The 20,349-nt window shown below is 37.8% G+C and overlaps 1 protein-coding gene across 6 annotated transcripts in view; it reads left to right on the top strand.

Annotated features, from left to right (window-relative positions):
* POC5 (POC5 centriolar protein) overlaps window positions 1–20,343 on the top strand; it is a 29,528-nt gene extending 9,185 nt beyond the window's left edge. The window contains exons 3-12 of one of the 6 annotated variants that reach the window (XM_042012832.1): window positions 337–484; window positions 7,448–7,629; window positions 8,010–8,186; window positions 10,396–10,500; window positions 11,210–11,389; window positions 12,479–12,641; window positions 16,461–16,579; window positions 17,360–17,470; window positions 18,317–18,493; window positions 19,924–20,343. In XM_042012832.1, the coding sequence (XP_041868766.1) occupies window positions 337–484; window positions 7,448–7,629; window positions 8,010–8,186; window positions 10,396–10,500; window positions 11,210–11,389; window positions 12,479–12,641; window positions 16,461–16,579; window positions 17,360–17,470; window positions 18,317–18,493; window positions 19,924–20,073 (1,512 nt within the window). In that variant the 3' untranslated portion in view covers window positions 20,074–20,343. Of the gene's footprint in view, window positions 1–336; window positions 485–7,447; window positions 7,630–8,009; window positions 8,187–10,395; window positions 10,501–11,209; window positions 11,390–12,478; window positions 12,642–16,460; window positions 16,580–17,359; window positions 17,471–17,967; window positions 18,494–19,923 lie in introns of those variants that run through there. The other 5 variants (XM_042012829.1, XM_042012827.1, XM_042012828.1 and 2 more) reach the window with 5 other exon arrangements.
* Window positions 20,344–20,349: the final 6 nt, after the last annotated feature.

Raw genomic sequence — 20,349 nt, 5'->3', positions numbered from 1 at the left:
AACTGGAGTTTTCTTCCAGTTCCTGTTTTTGTTTTAGATGCCTGTTATAGTATCCAATTCTGGTATCTGGCAGAGTCTTTCTGTGCAACTATTACAGTGCATCTAGTTGTAATCAGAAGGAGTGTGAACATTAAACAAGAGAAAGTTAAATTATTATAATTACTGTAGGAAAACAGCTCACTTTTGCAACTTGAAGGGAAATCCTCTTAGTTCTCACCACGATAATAAAAAAGCCTCTCAAAATTATAGAAAATAATTTGGACTTCTTCTTACATATGCCTAATTTTTAAAAATGTAATTGTAGTTTTATAATTCTTTGTCACCCCTTTGCAACAGGATGAATATGAAGAGCTGTTTCGTTATACTGTAGTAACTCCGAGGTTTGAACAGTGTGTCTCAAAGTTGCCAGAACCTGCCTCAGAACAGAGACCAGCTGACAGAGCTTCCAGGCTAACTGATGATGCCAGTCACCGTAAAACTCCAGGTAGTATTCCCAAGGCTGTGTGTTGAGCTTACAAGAACAATGATACAAATTTTATGGCTTACATTTTTTAATAGCTTCAGTTTGAAAAATATATGTGCCTCATCTGTAGTACCTCTGCATTTTGCACAACAGGAAATTCAGGAAGGCATATTCCCTGAAGTGTTCTCTCTCTCTCTCTCTCTGACATCACTGTTAGATGACAGCATTGATATGCTGACAGTTCTTTGTATTTTGTGGTGCAGATGTTTAATAATTGGTTGGTGTAATAACGGTAAAAGGGATACCCTTATTACAGTATATACTTCGTTGAAATTTGATGGGTCACAGCTAGTGTTCCTGTGATACTTGTACCGCCATGATGGAGAAATGTGTATTGAAACAATGATTGTTTGGAAGGGAGAATTACCTTAAAAAGGCTTTGCGTAATGACTGAGCATGTCACAACATGAATGTCATTCTTGCTTTTTTAGTTCGATCATGTTATTATAGTTTTATTTTACTGCTTGGTATTTAGGACTCTGAACTTAGTGTCTTCACTGTGATGCATTAGTAACATTGATATTTGTGATTATGTGTTGTTTGCGTCTGTCACTAGCATTTAGATCGAGAATTTGCTTTGATTGAGAATTTTGCTTTGCTGTTAATTTTTCTTCAGAAGCAATAGTGAACAATCACACCTGCATTATTTCTTTTCCAGGAAGTTAAGTGTAATCAGGAAAAATTGACTTTAACTTCTATTCTTTATCATTCTATTTAATTATAAAAATAGTTAGCCTTGGTTTTGTCTTCTCTTTTAGAATCTTTGTGAATGACTTTACTGTTTAGAGGAGCAAGTGACATATTTATACCTTCCAACTTGGAAGTTTGGTCAATACTATTTCTTTACATTTGTAGATTCTGAAGCAACTGCTAGACAATCTGTATGGAAGGATTAAGGCTGCAGGAGATGGCAAGTTGTAGGTGATGGCAGCTGCATAATGACCTTTAGCCTTTCTGTCCATCTTGTCCTACCTACCTGCTGCTCTTGTCTTGACCTCATGGCACCATTCCCAGGATACACCTGGCCTTAGCATGAGCTGTGTGCTAGCCAAATTCTGAGCTGGATTTACATGAACAATTACGGCATGAGCGGAATGTCTGCAGTACACAGATCACAGGGCAGCTGTGACTCCTGTTGCCAGTCTCTGTATATGAACTGTCATGACACAAGCTGTCCCCAGTTTCTGCAAAAGTCTGTGTGGGTTGAAGGCAGCTCAAGTCCATTGCTATGTTAAAAGTTCATTTTGCTGGTTCCTTAGTTTTTATACTGTGTTGGGTCAAGCCATGCTTGTCTGGCTAGCACAGAAATGCATTCAGAGTTCTTAATTATCTAAGGCCAGTTATACAACCATTTGATCCACTCAACTGGTGCAGCCTTTTATGAAAAACAAATAGAGCCCCTTCCTGTGTTGAGATAACTTCAGCTTTCTTTAAAACAGCTGTGGTCACTCTCTGTATTCTTCCCAGAGCTCCATGAACAGATTGCTTACCTCCTCTGAATGTTCTTCCATTATTGATCAGTCACATTATAAGTCACAGATTGCCAGGATTCAGGTACACTTGCAAAACTCTTGGTTTGTAGAGCAGTTAATGTCAGCTGCTGGAACTGTTTCTCAGCCTGAGTTGTTGTTCTTAAAAGAGCAGTAGAAAATTTCAAACCCAGCTATGTGGAATTATATTATGGAGCAAATTTTAATTTGGGTATTGTCCTCAGTGCTCTCTCTGCTTAGAGTTTTGTCTCCCAGTTTGAGTGGAATATTGTTTCGTAAGGGAATTTTTGTGGTTTATAATGCTGCTGTTCATAACAAAGAATATCATAATCAAAGCACTAAACTTGTGCACTCTTTTGGTACATACCTGTATATTCTATTTTCAATCATATTTGTCTGAAGAGAAAATTGTAGCTAGCCACCCAGTCTCCTGTCTGTCTTCAACTCTTTCAGAGGTGTTATGCTCTTACTTTTTAATTTTTTTCCTTGGGTGTATTGGGTTTGCCTGGCCAGGCTTTAGTAGTGGGGGTGCTAAAGAAATGGCTTCTGTGAGAAGCTGCCGGAAGCTTCCTCCATTTCTGACAGAGCTAGTCTCTGGCAGCTCCAAAAGACAGGAGTGCAGCTGGCCAAGGCTGAGCCAATTTGAAATGTTGGTAATGCCTCTGTGATAAGAGATTTGAGAAGAAAAAAAAGTTTTGCACAGTTTTAATCGTGACCACAGAAGAACAGAGTGAGAATGTGTGAGAGAAACCACTATAAAGGTCATTGAAGGAGGAACAGGAGGTGCTTCAGGCGCTGGAGCTGGGATTCCCCTGCAGCCTGTGGTGCAGACCATGGTGACACAGCTGTGCCCCCGCAGCCCATGGAGGAGACCCACGCTGGAGCAGGGGGATGTTTCAGAGGAGGCTGTGACCCCTTGGCAAGCCCACGCTGGAGCAGGGTCCTTGCAGGGACCTGCAGACCCATGGAGAGAGAAGCCCATGCTGGAGCAGGTTTCCTGGTAGGACTTGAGACATCATGGGAGACCCACACTGGAGCAGCCTGTCCCTGAAGGACTGCACCCCATGGAAGAGTGACCCACACTGCAGCAGTTCACAGAGAGCTGTTGCCCATGGGATGGACTCACATTGGAGAAGTGCATGGGGAACTGTCTCCCATGGGAGGGACCCCACATGTTGGAGCAGGGGAAAGACTCTCCCTGAGCAGTGGGAGAAACAACGTAACCCTCATTCCCTGTCTCCCTGTGCCACAGGCGGAGGCGGTAGAGGTGAGAAGGAGAGAGGGATGGGAGAAAGATGTTCTTGAGGTCTTATTTTACCTCTCATCCTGCTCTGATTTTGTTAGTGATAAATTCAATCAATATCTCTAACCAGAGCCTGTTTTGCCCATGATGGTATTTGATGAGTGATCTTTTCTGGTCCTTATCTCAACCCATGAACCATTCATTATATTTTGTCTGCCCTGTCCAGCTGCAGAGATGAGTGAGAGAGCGGCTTTGGTGGGTGCCTGGCATCCAGCCAGCATCAACCCACTAAATGGGGCTAAACATGTAGCCTGTCAGGTCTTTGTTCCTTTTTATGGCCATAGAAGTGAGAGGACAAAATTCCATTCCCTTGGTTGCTTCTCTTGAAATGTTTAAACAGCATTATCTTTTTAATATGCCTGTTGTTATCAAATCAGAATAGCCATTTGCAGGCTCTAGTTAATTGTCATGGGACAGGGTAAAGAAATAGTCTTATACTTGATGGTGATAAAAATTTTGCATTGTAGTTGTCATTAAAAGAGTTGTATTGCTCATTACAAGGAACTACTCATATTTATTATCTTTGCAAAGGGCAGCACCCTGCAAAATACTATCTGTCTGTTATTTTCAAAAGGGGAAAAAAATCATTAAAAACAGTAAAGAAGTTGCTTCTGAACTTCCCAGAGAATAGAAAAGAATATTTACACAGGCTCATCCTGCTTCTATCAATTGCATGCTATAAACAAGCTTCCTTTACTACTTTATCAATATATGTGTTTGCTGTTCAAAATATCACTATGTTTTCTCAGCCTGGGAGAGAGATGGCTCATACCTCCTTGAGATAGAGCTTGAAACAATCCGGTTGGGAAAAGATTGTTTCAGCCCTTAGGAAAATATCTGATCAAAATCTTGAACTCTTCTATATAATCACCAGTACTGATTGATGGTGATTGTGTTTTGAAGGCCACAATGTTAATGGCCTCAGAATACCTTCTTTTTTTTATGATAGTAATAACAAGACTTTGAATGCACTGTGAGAAAACTAGTTAAATTCAAGTTTAATACTATACCTCTAATGCTGATCAGGTGGGATTGTTTACCAGGTTGTTTCTGAAGGATGGTTAATTGTTCTTTTGGCATTACTTGCTTGTTCATACTAAAAATCAGGCTTTTTGACATTTGGCTCTAATGCTGCTACTGTGTTAAAATAACAAAATCATAAATTATTAGGTTAGTGTTCTATAACTCTGTAAACCAAAACGAATATCTGTGCTGAGCATGGAGTTAAAACTTGAACGTTTGCTCTTCTGCAGAGCTTCTCAACTTTGCAATGTGCTTTCCCCTTCTCCGTTTGATGCTATTGGGACCAACAGAGTTTCCAATGCCATGTGATGCCTTCTGAAATGAAGTTCTGTTTATGAAGTATTCTTTGGTCTGGATGCTACCATTATAATGGTAGAAGTCTGATTACTAGTAATCTCTATTTGTTGCAGAAAATTTAAGTAGTAGTATAGTATCTTCCCTAACAGCTTTCAGCCAAATAAGAAAAGTAATTGAAATAAACATGCTGTACTATTCAATTCAGTTCAATGTCCAAATGCTTTTAAACTTTGAAACATAAAACTTAATTTCCTGTTCTTGTTACCAGTTTAGTTGATTAAATTTGAAAATTACTAAGATTGGAGCAGTACATTATTTTTTGCAGGGATGTGCAATGATGACTCATACCCAAACGGTGGAAAAATTCCTTCTCTTCAGGCCTGCCAGTCCTCAACATATATCCATTAGACTTCTTACAACATTTCAGCAAATTGCTGTGCTCAGCTTGGGCCACTGATAGCATGTCACGTGTGAGAACAGTCTGTCAGAGCTTATTTACTTAATAAAAGCAGGAAAAGTCAGATACTAGACCAACACAGAAAAACCCAACAGTAGTAACAGACATCGGGATAAAAAGCTGATTTCATTATTTCTGTCTAGAGATATGTTGCAGTAAATGCATGTGGAGATTATTATTAAAGTACATTTCTATACTTACCATATCCAAATGATTCCAATATCCTTCATGCCTTAGCAAACTGTAACCGAACAACAATATATAATTCTATGGAAGGAACAGACAGAAGGAGAGCATTAGAAATAAGAATTAAATTAATATGTGTACAACTAGAAAATTATAGCAATGCTGGAAGGCCAAGATTAATTCCATAACATGATCATATAAACACGTAACAGATGCACTTGGTGGATTCAATGAAGATATGATACATCCTATGGTAAATGAGAGAAATTAAAGCTATGTTAGGATAATCTGTTCCTAGGGAGAATTAAGGAGAAGAGAGTGATGAACTAGTAATACTGTGATTCTCAGACTATGGCAGTTGTCAGTCTATTTTAACATCCTGTTTTTATTGGTTACATTTTGTTCTGTTGGGTTTGTTTGGTTTATTTTTTAGGAAAGTATCTTACAAACTGTGCTGTGTCGGTTGGATATCCGCGTAATCTAACCAAGTAGTAAAAGTTTAAAAATAAAAATAAAGCTTCATGCATTTCATGTCACAACTGAAGGAAGGAGTGGCATGCAGGAAAGGGGAAAAGTGGTGAAGGACAGAACTGTGAATATTTAACAATGGTAACAGTGCCAGATAATTTTATTGTCAGATGCCAGGCAGGTTCTTCATCACATAAATTAGATGCATTTCAAGTAATCTGAATCATCTGTCTGGCATGTCACATATTTGGGAGATTTTTACAAGCAACAAGTATTCAAATTCTGCCACTACCTAAGCAATACTTCTGTCATTTTCAAGAGAAACTGAAAAAAAGCTAAAGCCTGATTTTAATATACTTTGTGATGGGGAATAATCTGTGTATGGCCTTTTGCTTCTGTAATAGGACAGGACATTTAGTCTATAGAAATAGTGTGTTAGATGGGACTTATTTAGCTCAAGCTGATGTTAATTTTATGATGTGTGGTTGTGTATTACCTTGGGAGAAATACCAAAAAGCAATTGTAACTGCTTCTGCATCACAGTTCTTCCTTGTTTCCTTCTTGTTCTGGAGTACGAGTGTAGTAGTTTCGTGGCAGGGAGTATTGGCCAGACAGCTCTTCTCATTTCCTTGGGACAGGAGACTTAACAGTGAAAATAGCTGTGAAAGAGTATCAACCATCAGGCTCTGCCTTGAATAAATTAGAAACATACTTTTCTAGTGTCCACTGAAGATACTGCTTTGTGACAGTTAAATTTACCTCTTCTAGGTTGAACCAAAAAGTCAGACCCATCAGACAATATTTGTTTTCAGAAGTGAAGACTAAAATGTTGGTGGTTTCCTCTGTTTGTGAAAAGAAGGGAGTATTCTTTTGAAGTTGTCCTATTTGTTGTTATTAACAGGAATCTACTAATACCTCTTCTTTACTTTTTTTTTTATTCAGTTGTCGACTCAAATAAATTTTCTGTAAGGAATAACTAAATATAAACCAATATTTTATTTCCCAAGTTTACTTAAATATTAACTTTATTTTCAGCTCAAATGTATGCCTATTAGCTTTTGGGCAGGGATTAACTTTAATTTGTAGTGGTAGCTAGCCACAACTCCTCAAAGTGAGGACTTACTGTGTCAGGCATTATATAAGTTCATGGTAGATAATTCCTTTCTCAGATTGCTTAAGGTCTAATTAGATGAACAAATTGAAGGCTTTAAGAAAAATGGATGCAGGTACATATTAACATGGAAATATATCCACAGGCTCCTTTGTGAATTTGCTAGGCAACACCACAGATCTCAGGCATTTACAGACTCATTAAGGAAAAAGGCAAAAGTTAGTATATTTTTGACCTGAGATATTAATTGTCAAGAGCCCTTTATTTAGAGGTGTTGTTTCTGTCTGTATTTTTGGTGCTTGCTGTGATCATTTTCTTTCAAATTAACTTATATTAAGATACTGTATTTTACAGGAGCGGCACTTTTGAATTTACTAATGTTACAATAGGATCGTCAGTTTAAATATATTTGTGTCCAGGAAGCGTGTATTTGAATTGGGTTGCTTTTCTTATGTGGTGAAAGGAGGTTTCTGATGTCATAAATATTATATTTCCTTTTCACCACTGCCTGGCTTCTGACTTCCATCCAGAATGCGGACCAGTTAGCCTTTCCAGAGTGTCAGTCCTTATTGTCTTGTTTCATTTTTAGTCTCAACATCAATGAAGCAGGCCCATATGGAACAGCCTGCTCTTTCAGAAGCAAGTTCTTCACAAGGGTCCATACATGGTCCAAGAGAAGTCAGCAAAACCTCAGTGACTGAATTAACTTCACCAGAGGAAAAACTCACTCAAATAGAAAATATACTTGATCTCTGGAGTGGAAGTCTTAAGGTATTTATATTGTATGGAATCCTTAAAAATCATTCATGGATATCATTGTATTGTAGAGTGAGTGCAGGAGAAATTGCAGTGTGATTGCTGGGAGAATGGTATTTCTTGTTGTTGTTGCATATTGCGCGTAAATATATATAGCATAGAATATATTGTTTCAAAAACTTTGGAATAACTGTCTCCATTAGGGATGTTTTGATATCATGATTCAATACTTCAGTGTGTCTGGTAATCTTTATAGCTGTAAACGGCCTATGTAATGAAGGTATCACTGTAAATATTTGTGTCTCCTTAATTGCTAAGTATTTTAAGATTAAAATAATAGGGAGGAGGGAATCATTTAAACTAATTGCGTTACTGTCATCCTTTGAACTTTTCAGACAAATATTCTGACTGAACTGAAAAATTGGAAACTTAATTTGATTCAACATCACAAGCTTCAAATGAGACAAGAGAAAGAGAAACATGCCGCACATGTGAAACAATTGCAGAATGAGATGGAAAACCTGAAGGAGTTACTTCATACTTATGAAATCTCTATTAGCAGGAAAGATGAGGTACTCTGTTTTCATACTCTGTTTAAAAATATCCACACTAAATTTTCTGGACCATCTCTTTGAACAAAATATTTTTGAAGCAAGTAACATAGAGAAGTAAATAATACATTCAGACTGTATAGCAGAAAAATAATCATTGTTGCTAATAGGGTTGTCTGTACTAACAATGAAAACCCATTATATGTGCATACTTTGCATTGTTTGCTTCTTAAATCTAGAATCTACTCGTTTCTTATTTATTTCATGAAGATCACACGGGCTTAGGTGAGTCTATTAGCTCCTACACTTTAAACGCCTCTAAATTTTCAATTATTAGATCGGTTTTCCTCAATTTTAAATGGGCAGCAGTCTCCTAAGTGTTGAAGAGCCTCTATTTTAGGATTCTTAGGAATTCTACATTTATACATATTCTTAAGATTGGACATTTGGAGTCTCTGATTTACACTTTCCTGCTATCAACGATGTAAACAACTTCAAAATTAACTAGTACTATGGAAGTGGATATAAAATCTTGGCAGTTTTGCAATCACATAACATAATTGAGTCTTCTTACTGCTACCCTGAACATTTAACCTAGTACTTGAGAACATTTAATGGAGTTTGAATTTGTAATTCCTACTGACATTTTCAAAAAACATACATTGTGGGAGTTAAAATATGAATGGAGATGATGTTCTGTGTCCATTTGGAAAACAGACTAATCTTACAGACCAAGCAAATATAAATGTTGTAACATTACATGAACAGGATTAGTCTTGTACAATGTAACTAGTACCTATGTACATGGCTATTTCAGCATATACGTTTCTAACATCTAATTCTGTTGGCTATCATTGTATGTCAGTTGTATTTAATGTGCCATAATTCTCAATGATATCTTGAAAGCTCTAATTTTTTTCTGCTGCCAAAGAAATTATTTCTTCAGCCACTTTTGTAGTTCTGTTTCTAAGAAAAAAATCATTTGAATAGAAAATTACTATTGCTACCACCTGAATGGAAGGTGGCAGTGCTTCCATGCTTCCATATATCACTCCATAATGGTCAAAACTGCTGTATCCTGATATGGATATAAACCAAAGTCCATCAGCATCACAAACATTACAAGTATTATAAATTCTTATTTCACATTGTAAATCTCAAATGCTTTTTATTTGCAAAAATATCCTAATTAACAAAAATAGACCTAGGTTAAGGCTTCTGGTGTGTATCAGCATGTATGCAGCATCGAAAATTGACTTTTATGTTAGTATATGACACTTTTTCAATGAAAGTAATTAATATATCTATTTAATTTGCTTTCTGTTTTAATTTTAGGTATCATTCATTTCATTAATGTATGTTCAATGATTACTACTTGTAACAAATGCAATATAATGTTAACATATGTTAGCATGTATTATCATAAAATGTTGTTCTCAACAATCTTTATGCAGTAGTTAAAGTAACTTTACATTATTCCCCAAAGTCCCATGATAGGTCGCTGTTGACCATTGGAGTTGCTCATGTGTGACTGATGGCAGAGTCTAGCTTAAGAAGTTAGGCAGAAATATAGAGAAATATTGAGATTTGGTGTACCAAATTTGCATCATATCTGGCTTAATTTTTAATTGGGGAACCTCAGCTTTATGTGTACTCATTAAATTTAGAGATTGCTGGTAAAAGTCCCCAGTTGCAGTCTCTGTCCAGTAGGACATCTTGTCTCTCAAATATTTTAGTTGCTATAAGCCTATAATAATATCTTTCATGAGAACTTCTAAAGAGAGTAACAGTTCTTAATAAGATTTTTCTAGTTTGTAGCAACTACTTGGCTTGTTTATTCTGTTCCGACAAGTGAAAAATCTTCTAATATAAATGTTTCTGATTTTTAAAAATTTTCTTTGAAATAATTTTCTGATGTTATGCTACAGTAACATTTAATTATGAGAAAGTAGCTCAGAAACCAGCAAATGTAGGAGGAAATAGCAATTCAGTTGAACTTCTCCTAAAACTACACAGTGGAAGTGCCACAATCTGAGTGTTGAAGCCACAAGAATTTTAATTCTGGTTTGAACTCTGATTGTTTCTTACTTGATTAGAGTAACGGGAAGTTTCAGTAGAAAGCATCCATTAAAAGCAAGCGCTTTAAGTGAAAAATAATTGAGACATAAAGTACATTCTATTTGACCTTACAATGATCATAGCTATTGAAATAGTGTTAATATTTTTGCAGGTAATTACTAACTTGACCCAAGCATTAGAGAAGCAAAAGGAGCGAGTAGAGTTGATGAGAAAGTTTACGATGTGGCGGATTCAGCATGTTAAAACCAAACAAGAGGTATGTGCACAAAATAAGAATGCAATGAAAATGAAACCTCTGAACTCAAAAGAGTCAGAGCTGCTGCAGTTCCTGTTACAGTTTGAAGAAATTACGATGTTTCTATTTTGATGTGTTTGACAGTGTCAAATAACAGTTTGGAAAGATCAGCTCTAAAACGAACATTGCTGTCAGAATACTCTCTGGAATGGGAAAAAAACCCATTGTCTGCTGACTGTATTGAAGTAGAGTAGAATAGTAGAGTTGTTTCAAAGTAGTTTTTAAACAATCCTGAAGTGTAAATTTATTCAAAAGGTGTTTTATGCTAACTATCTGCAATCTTTGTGACTGCATATTTTTTGTGATTCCTGCAGTGAATCCAAATGTGCACATACCCATCAAATGGCTTCACACATGCCTGCTTACACCGCATGCATGAGGTTGTTTGAGTGTCATTAAACTAACAGTAAGACCACTGTTGTGTGTAGCCTAGGAGTTCACAAACACAGTTTCTCGTGTTGGGGTCAGGAATGTGCCATGGCACGTGTGCAGAGGCAACACTGAGCTGCTGACACTGCTTGTGTAACGCTTCACTGCAGGACCTGTAACTCAGTTAAGGAGTTCCTACTGTGGTCTGTGTAATGAGCTGTAAGACAATCATCCACACTGGAGTACTGAGATTTTATCATCCCTGAACTTTTGTGTGATATGGTTGTATTTACTTCCTAAGGAGTATGCAAATAGCATAGCGGACAGACATTTCCGGACAGCTTTGATGAAGAAAGTGTGGGCAGCATGGCGCTCTGCTAGTGAAGTAAGATGGAAAGACAAAGTAGCAAGAGCCTGTCAGTTAAGGGCAGAAGATGTGTGTGTTCAGCTGACCAATGATTATGAAGCCAAAATTGCAGAGGTAAAATCAATTATTTTCCCTTCTTTTGCTCCTTCACTCCCAATCCCTGTCCCTCCAAAGTATCTCTTTCTCAGAAAACCTAACAAACATGAGTATTTTCCAGCAGAACAGAGCTCCCAAGTATGCAAGAAGATCTGAATGGATCTAAGATCTCTGTTACGTTTTCAGATGTGACTTTGTTTCCCTGCATCTGATATAAAATGTTGCCTATCTGCATGCACAGATGAAATAAACTGGGCTTTCTTCAAACGAGGCAAATCTCTGTTTGCCTACCGGTGGGAACACCATTAGTTTTCTAACAGCTTCCTGTTAATATGGGCTATGCATTTTGAGGTCTTAATAAAGAAGACAGTGGGAATAGAAGACCATTCTTATTACGAGTGGTCATGATGAGTACAATTTTTTTTTTTTTCTGTAATAGCTACTCTGTTAAAGGCTGAAATTAAGTTTGATTTTTCTTCGCCTTGCCAATTAAGCTTCTTAAAGAATTTTCAGATCTTAAGATGAGATTGTCAACATATGCATTGGTACATGCTAAGTAATCAGTTTTAAAATACAACTTTTAAGAGTTTTGTATTTCAGCAAGAAATTAAACCTTGAACTTTAAGAACAGGCTTACCAAATGTGTCTTAACAGCACAAAAACCATAAGTAGCAACTTGCTCTGTTCTTTTCTCGGCATTTTTAGTTTTTTACAGTATCTAGAGAAGAGAGATTGGTGATGAAAATTTACCCTATATTTAAATAATTGTCTGAGAACACTTGCTCTTCTGTTGAATGAACCCATGTTTCTGCAGAAATCTGGGTTGTGCCAACTTCTAAAGATGCCAACTTCTAAAAGACAAAAGCTTGCAAGATACATTTCTGCTTAGGTAGGGTTTTGAATACAGTCTTGTCCTTGATATGTTCTAGTACTAATATTGTGCTGTATTACAAAGAAACTGCAGTGAGCTTTTCATCTCCAGTGAAGCAGACATTTTTAAGTGAAAATACCTTTGTAAATATAGTAAATAATTTTTAAAGTTAATTGATGAATATGTAGTTTGCATTCAGAAGTAAGAGAGAGCTGTTTCCTCATTCTGTTTCGTAGCTAACTGCTGCTTTGGAACAGAGGAAAGCTGAGATTCTGCGACTGCACAGTGAAAGAGATCACTATGAAGACACCATGAAGAAAGCCTTTATGCGTGGTGTATGTGCTTTGAATCTGGAAGCAATGTCCATGTTTCAAAGCAAGGACAGTAGGCCAGATCCTGGTTAGTATGAATAGCAGCTTTAATCTGGTTGTGTGTGTGCATTTTTGTTGGATTTGTTTGGGATTTTTTGTTTGTTTTAATGGAGTTTCTTTTCTCTTTTTTTTTTTTTTTTCATTTGAGAATCTGTGGCAATACAGAGTTTATTAAACTTTTATTGCTTTAAAATGTCCTGTTGAATATGTTGAGAAATACTCTGATGCTGAACTTCGTACTGCTGTAGCTAAAAGTAGGAATGTGTTCTCTTCATCCCACATTGCTGAGAGAGTAGTAACCTGCAGCTGAAGGCAGAGCAAGAAGTCAAAGGTGGCAAACAAAACACCAGGTTATGGAGCAGTGAAGACAAAATTCTGAAAATTCCTTTATGCTCTGGAATCTCAGTGTGCAATGAATCAGCTTTACCCAGCTCTCCCTTCTTTTTTAATCTTGCTTTTGAATGTAAAAAGGGCAAGCAAATCTCTCATGTTCTGTATTTAGTTGTAACTCTGTGCCAGAACAGGAAACACCAGTCTATTTTTAGCAGCAGCATACTCGTAAAACCCGTGTAGCTACACAGGGAAGAGCTGCACATGCTTAATGATGTAATGAAATCACCCCCTCAGAGTGAGACAATCTGTAGCAGTGGGAACATAATCGTGCTGGTGCAGCAACCTACGTTAAAGAGAAAATAGCTGTGCTAGCAGGAGTGTCACAGCTATGCATGTGGCTCAACAACCAGCTGTACTGGCAGCAGTGGTTAATAGCCTTAGATAAGTAACTTCAGTTGTTAAATTTAACAGTCTTACACAGAAGTTTCTGAACTACTTTAGAAAAATTCTTCACCAAAAAATGTAGCTAGGAAGAGGAAATAGTAACCTGAAGAAAATGTAAGAGGATACTTACCTGAGCAGCTGTCTAAGCCTGTTGAACATAAGTGGTATTTGTGTAGTTCCTTAGGAACTTAATATGACATTAGCTAAGTGTAGCTAGTAGCTGTGTGCTAGTAAAAACATAGGATCAGTATTTGTAGACTGTTAAGAATGAATGATTTCTTGAAGATACTGAGTTTGGGAATAAAATTACAGGGCATTTCCCAGGTACTTCTTTTTCATTGTGTACTAATTAAGAACTATTCTATCTTGAAGCTTTATCCTTTATTTGTTTATTGTTTTCAAAAAACATGCAACAGACAACAGGTCTCCCTGATAATGAAGGGTAACTGACTCATGTGAAAGCATTGCTTCTGTAGACCTATAAAAATGAGGGTAAGTAGTAAGGAAATGAAGAAAACTGAGCTCTAGAATAGTTGTGACCAACCCCTGAGTTTCATGGACCAAAGATTTTGCTTGATTTTTACTAAGAAGCTGGAACTGATACTCTACACCAGAACAAGACCTAAAGATTTTGCTGTGCTGGATGTTAGGCTACCCATAACTTTTTTTTTTGTGTATCTGCTATTATGCTTTTTAATCAGGCTTCATAACATCTCACAGACTGTGTTTCGGTCCTAAGCAGGTCATCATCTTCCACCACCTCTTGTACCACATTCTCCCCTGCCCTAGGCTTACTATGTTTTTTTTGCTACAGCCAGATGGTGGTTTTAATGAAGTTAGTTACATAATTATTTAATATGGTTGAACAACCATTGATCTGCATTCTTGATCAGGTAGAACAGTGATCAGGACATCAGAAGACTGCAAACATCAGAGAAGATGATTGTGATTTGTTGCTGGTCGTTTAATCTGTGGGTATCAAAACTTCATGTGCCAGAATCAGTCAGCAATTATAAATTTATATGAACACTGCAGTGCCACCTACTGTCATTGTATATAAAAGCAGAATTTCACCCCTTTACAAATGTATTATTAGGTTATTTTAATGTACATTTAATATACACACAATATACAGATAACATACATATCGTATATCATTATACTTTATTTATTAATAGTGTGCATGTATCACAGCCTTAATGGCTTCATAATATTTAGTGTCAGTGTTGATGGTGTAAATGTTATCTGCCTAATTTGCTGACTTTCTTTTTAATTAATAATATATCAAGATTATTTTAACCTTTTTATGTATTTAGAGGAACACTGTAGCCAAAAGAATTCATAACTTTTTGCTTATAAAAATCCTAACATTGTTTTTCTTCAGTAGCATAGATCAGATCTGACTGGTCTATAACTGTGTATTGGTCCTGTCTGTGCTTAAGCTTAATGTGTGTGTACATACATAGATATATAAGAAATGTATATTTTGGCATTCTTTTACTCTTGACACCTACAAGTATTGCACAGATTTGAAGCACATTCCTTTTATTTTTCCTCCATATTTCAGCTAAGAATGAAAAAAACCAAACACAATTACCACACGGTGTCACTCTAGTCCCTGGAATGAGCAAATTTCTCTCATCCTGGAACTCCTGCTGGCATCAGCTGCTTCAGAAATAGGAGAGTAAATAAGAATACCTCTCTCTCCTTCCTTTAATAAAGTCTGTATTCTAAAAGGAAAAGGCTGGAACTGCTTGGAAAAGAGACTGGGCTTATGTCTGCAGATCTGGCATCCCCAGTGTCTGCATTTTAAGATAAAAGTATCCCAGATGGATTTTGTTCAAGCTTAAGCTTACCCAGCCTACCCTCGCAGGGACATGAGAGCTATAGGGTGCCTGTAGATTGTCCCAGCCAGGATGAGGCCACTGTCCAGCAGTTATATATGGGGATGAGATGCTGCTGCTAATGTGTAACATTTTATTTTACTACCAGTAAGCCCCCTTAAGGATCTTGTGCTCTCAGAGAAGTCCAGTATGACCTTTGTGTTTTCCTCTTTGTACCGGTTTGCCCAAATTTAGAAATATATCCTCTGAGAGAAGGCACAGCCACCCCTCCCCACACCAGCTCTGGGAAAAATAAATTTTCCTCGAAGGAAAGTGAAGGAGAAAAAACTATTTATTTACCAAACACATGGAAAAAGGATAATAATGCTAAATAATAAAATCTGTCACTGTGGAGAATAAAACCTGGGCAAGTGTTCAAGTCCTCCCTTTGGTCTCCTCGGAGCTGGGGCTTGGCCCAGGGCCAGGCCCTCTGTGCCCGGTGGAAAGTCCTCCCGATGTGCTCTGAGGTTGAAAGCAGTCCAGTAGGAAAGGGAGAAAATCCGGAATTCCAGAGAAGGAAAAAGCAAAGTCCAACTCTCAGTCTCTCTCCGGAGAACGAGAAACTGAAACAACTGGCCAAAAGCTGACTGGAAAGCAGCAAGCCAGGTGCTTCCTCGCTCCCCTGCCGCAGCTGAAAAAAAAATCCCTATCTCTGTGTGATCTTGAACAAGCTGCAAACTGCTTTGAGAAAGTTTTGCTGAGTTTTCCTTCCCCCTCTCAGGCTCAGTTTAAAGGCATAGAAAGGCACAAGAATTAATTTCTGGGCTTTGAGCAGCGATATGGGATACACATCATAAGGTCACCCCAAGACACTATCTAAACTGGATCTTAGGATAAGAGCACCTCCTGCACACTGGTTTTAGTTCTGGCAAGCAGTAGGAAGAACCTCAGTTCTTTGCACTACAAGTAGGTGACATGTGCCACGGGGATGTTGAGACATAACTGAGAAACAAGCCCCTTGAAAAACATATACAAGCACCTCAAAAGATGGGTAAAATACAGGAATGTTATTCTGCCTCCCTACCTACCTACCTCTATAAAGAACAGCCTGATCTTTTTTATTCTATTACACAAAATCCCAAAGAAATACTAAAATTTTTATTGTAATTTATCTTCCCCCATATCCCCACCCCTTAGGGTTAGCTAGATTATGTGCTGATCCCATTACTTTTTGTTTTTAATAATAGATACAGGAAGCAGGAGAAATGATAATGCTCCCACTGGTGCAGGAAGGCCACCTCCTTCACAGTATAATCCGCCCTCACCACCACCTCCACCAGCAGCTTCTCTTCAGATGGAAGGCATGGTAAGCATGTAGCTGGAACAGAATTGTATTTGCTAGTGACAAAAAAGAAACTCCTTGGTTTGGGCTTTTTTGAAGAAAGTCCAAGTCTAAAAGGAAACCTGCAGGTGTGTTCAGACTGCACTGTGAAAATGAAGTGACTGGGACACAGGTGCTGTGGCTTGCTGTACTTTCATTAAGCTTTTTTTTTATTTTAGTGAAAATGCATTAAACTAATGAAGACAAGGTCACTACAATAAGCATAATTTGTTCTCTAAGGTTCTCTCTGGAAAAAAGCTGTTAAGAGGTTTTTTTTAAAAAAAACCTCTGAATTTAACGTACTCTGAAAAGATGAAAAGTTGGATTGACTTAAAACTTCTTTTTTAGGGGGGTAACACATATAGACATTGAGGGAACTCACCTTATTGTCCTATCATACCAACTTAGCCAGATCATCATCTAGTGGCATGGTTGTTTTGGAGCTGCCCTGGAGCCATCCTGAAAACTTTGCCACTGTAAAACAGTATCATGTTGGAGAGTAGGTTAGAACAGAGATGATGTGCATGCCTCTCTCCTGATTTTTAATTCTAATAGTGACAAATGTTATTCACACAATTTCTACTATTTTTAGACAAGTAATTTTAAATTAGACAATTAACAGTAACACTAGAGGTAAGATATCTGCAAAGATATTACAATTAAAAGGGTAATTGGGATAGTAAAATAACTGACTATCTAAGGACTAAAATTGTATTTTTTAGAAAGTAGCACTCATTCTTTGTAAACTCTGGTTTCATTTCACAGTTTTCTAGCCACCTGGCTCATGGAAGCACTCCTGAGACCAGGCTAGATGCTGATTCTCCAGGAATCATCAGTAGCACAGCAGGATCTGGTGTGACATCAATTCAAAAACTGGTAATGTGCTAAAATTAACTTCTTTTCTTCTTTTAAGGCATATTCATAACAAATATTAGTTTGGATATTGTTATTTGTGCATTTCTCAGAGCAACACAGGTATGTAGTTGAGGGCACTGCCATAGAGTTTACGTGGCAGTACGAAGACACTAGCTTGCAAGTGCTCATTTGTGTCACATAAACCCATTTATGCTAGGAGCAGTTTTAAATTCTTTTTGTAGGTAGGGCAGTGTGGCAAAATGAGGAATAGGAGAGTGCATGTACACTTAGCTATAGTGCAACAGGAACAATCAGTGTTTGACTTGATAACCTTTTGTTATGGACAGTGCTTTGTCTTGTTCTACTGCTGTTTGAAATTTCTGTCATTCCGTTTTCTATGCTTAGTGCTAAACTGCCCTCCTTTTCTAGCACTTGATACAGGTTGCTATCAGCTGTCAGAGAAAGATGCATTATTGTACACATGGGAGTTTTTTTATTTTCTGTTCTGTCATTGCTAGAAAGGATTTCCACAGTGGCGGAAGTACCTTCAGCTGTCACTCAAGCATGCAGTCAGTGAGCAAAGCTAAACTATCCATGCTGCTTGATTTTTGTCAAATTAGTCTTACTTCCCTCAGGACAGAAGTCATTTGCTTGAAATGCTGTCTCATTCTTAGGAGTCGAAAAAAATGGAGTCATCCTGGCTGCAGCCAGGTGGAGCAAATTCAGTCTTGTGTAATGTAACTGGATTACCTGCAACATCACAAGTTCCATTTAGGCATGTGGCAGATAAAACTGAGCAGAAATACTAGAGCATTGTAAATATTATGTTTAAAATTTTTTACCAATTAATACTTGATTTATTTATAGCCCATGGCAAAAGTAATAACATCTGCACAACAGAAAGCAGGAAGAACAATCACTGCTCGAATCACAGGCCGAGCTGATATGGGACAAAGATCCAGAGCTTCTGGGAGTTTAGCAGTGATGGGAGTTGCTCCACCCATGAGTTCAGTCATTGTTGAGAAACATCATCCGGTCACTCAGGTAAATCAGATTATGCTTCTTACAGTATTTTTATTACAACACATCTGGTAATAGTTTGAAGAAAAATTACCTTGTGAAGAGGTATTAGACAAAGGTCAGACTTGAGGCCTGTTGAAAATAGCAAACAGTACTTACTGTCTTTGTGTAGAAGGCATTGGTGAGGAGATGTTTAACCCCAGCCACCAGCCAAGCCCCATGCAGCCACTCACTCACTCCCCCACCAGAAAGATCAGGGAGAGAATTGGAAGGGTGAGAGCTGGAGAATTCATGGGTTGAGAAGAAGACAGTTTAATAGGGAAAGCAAAGGCTGTGCACACAAGCAAAGCGAAACAAGGAATTCATTCACTGCTTCCCATGGGCAGGCAGGTGTTCAGCCATCTCCAGGAGAGCAGGGCCCCATCACACATAATGGTTACTTGGGAAGACAAAACTCCATCCCTCCAAATGTCCCCCCTTCCTCCTTCATCCCCCCTTTATACACTGAGCATGGTGCCACAGGGTCTGGAACATCCCTTTGGTCAGTTGGGGCCACCTGTCCTGGCTCTGTCTCCTCCCAGCCTCCCAACCACCCTCAGTCTTCTCACCAGCATGGCAGTACCAAAAGCAGAAAAGGCCCCCATTTCCTGCCATGACTCACAGCCCTATGGCACACTGCACATAGCTTTCAAGAATTTGGGCTATTAAGCAGAAAGTAATACTTAAACTGTATGTTCGTAGGAGATTAGAGATTCAGTGTGGTAATTGCTTCATTGAGAACAATTTCTGGATTCAGATTTTGTGACTAGTGTGACAAGGAATGCACCTGAACTACTGTAACAAACACTGATTTCTAAAAATGTAGTAAGTGTGACAGCCCTAGAGATATACGCTGTATACCCTTTCTGCAAATAAAAACCTAAGTGGAAGTCAAGTATTTCTCTTGAGTTAATTTGAGAGGGGAGAGAGTTTACCTTGATTAAAAGCAGCTGTTTGTTACACTAAGGTGGCTAGTTTTATGGGCAGAAAATTAATTCTTGATAAAATGGAAAACCTTTTCTTTTCAAAGACCTTTCAGAGACTGCCTCATAGCAAATACTAAGCTTCAAAAGTAAAGCTGGCATGATTAAATTAGCACTACAGGGGGAAATTGTGAGCAGTATGGTAAAAAACTGAAACAAACCAACCTCGAAGTAAGATTGAAGTGATAAAAGCTCAAGATAATTAGTTAACTGGAAGTTTAGCACGTTATATTCAGAAAAGTGTATTACAGATAAGAAAGGAAAAGAAATTACCCTTTCTGTTAAATGACCATTTATTTTTCCCTTTTTGATAAGTGTATTTCAGTTTGCTGGATTGCATATCTTTCTTTCTAAACTACATCTCACCTAGAGCTATTTTAATGGGAATTTTTTGTGCCATTAAGTGTTTTGATGTATCTGATTACTTTTCAGCAAACCATATCACAAGCCACTGCTGCTAAATATCCTCGAACTGTGCTTCATTCTTCTGGCTCTACCACTGCGAGACCTGCAGGACAAGCTGGGCGAGTGCTTCAGGGCCAAACCCATGCCAGTGTTCAGTCAATAAAAGTTGTTGACTGATTGACTGTCTTTCTCACCGGTAGGGGTTTTTAATCAAGGTACCTCTTCCCAGTCTTTTCAGATTTGATGCAGTAAGGCCTAAAGTACATGTCATGTTTTTACCCTTTTCTAAAAAAAAAAAAGGTTTTTTTTAAGCAAAAGTGCATTTATAATAAATGGAGGGGCAAAAGAACTTGAACTGTTGTTCTACCTCCAAACTTTTATTATTAAGACAAACACTTTTTATTTAAGGAATCCTTTGCACACTTTCAAATAAAGGATACAATGTAATTTTTG

Source organism: Corvus kubaryi, unplaced genomic scaffold, assembly GCF_017639235.1.
Source record: "Corvus kubaryi isolate FWS band 111438036 unplaced genomic scaffold, C.kubaryi_AGA036_p1.0 split1-37296, whole genome shotgun sequence".
In the NCBI taxonomy this organism is placed as follows: domain Eukaryota; kingdom Metazoa; phylum Chordata; class Aves; order Passeriformes; family Corvidae; genus Corvus; species Corvus kubaryi.
This window is presented reverse-complemented; position numbering and strand designations above follow the sequence as displayed.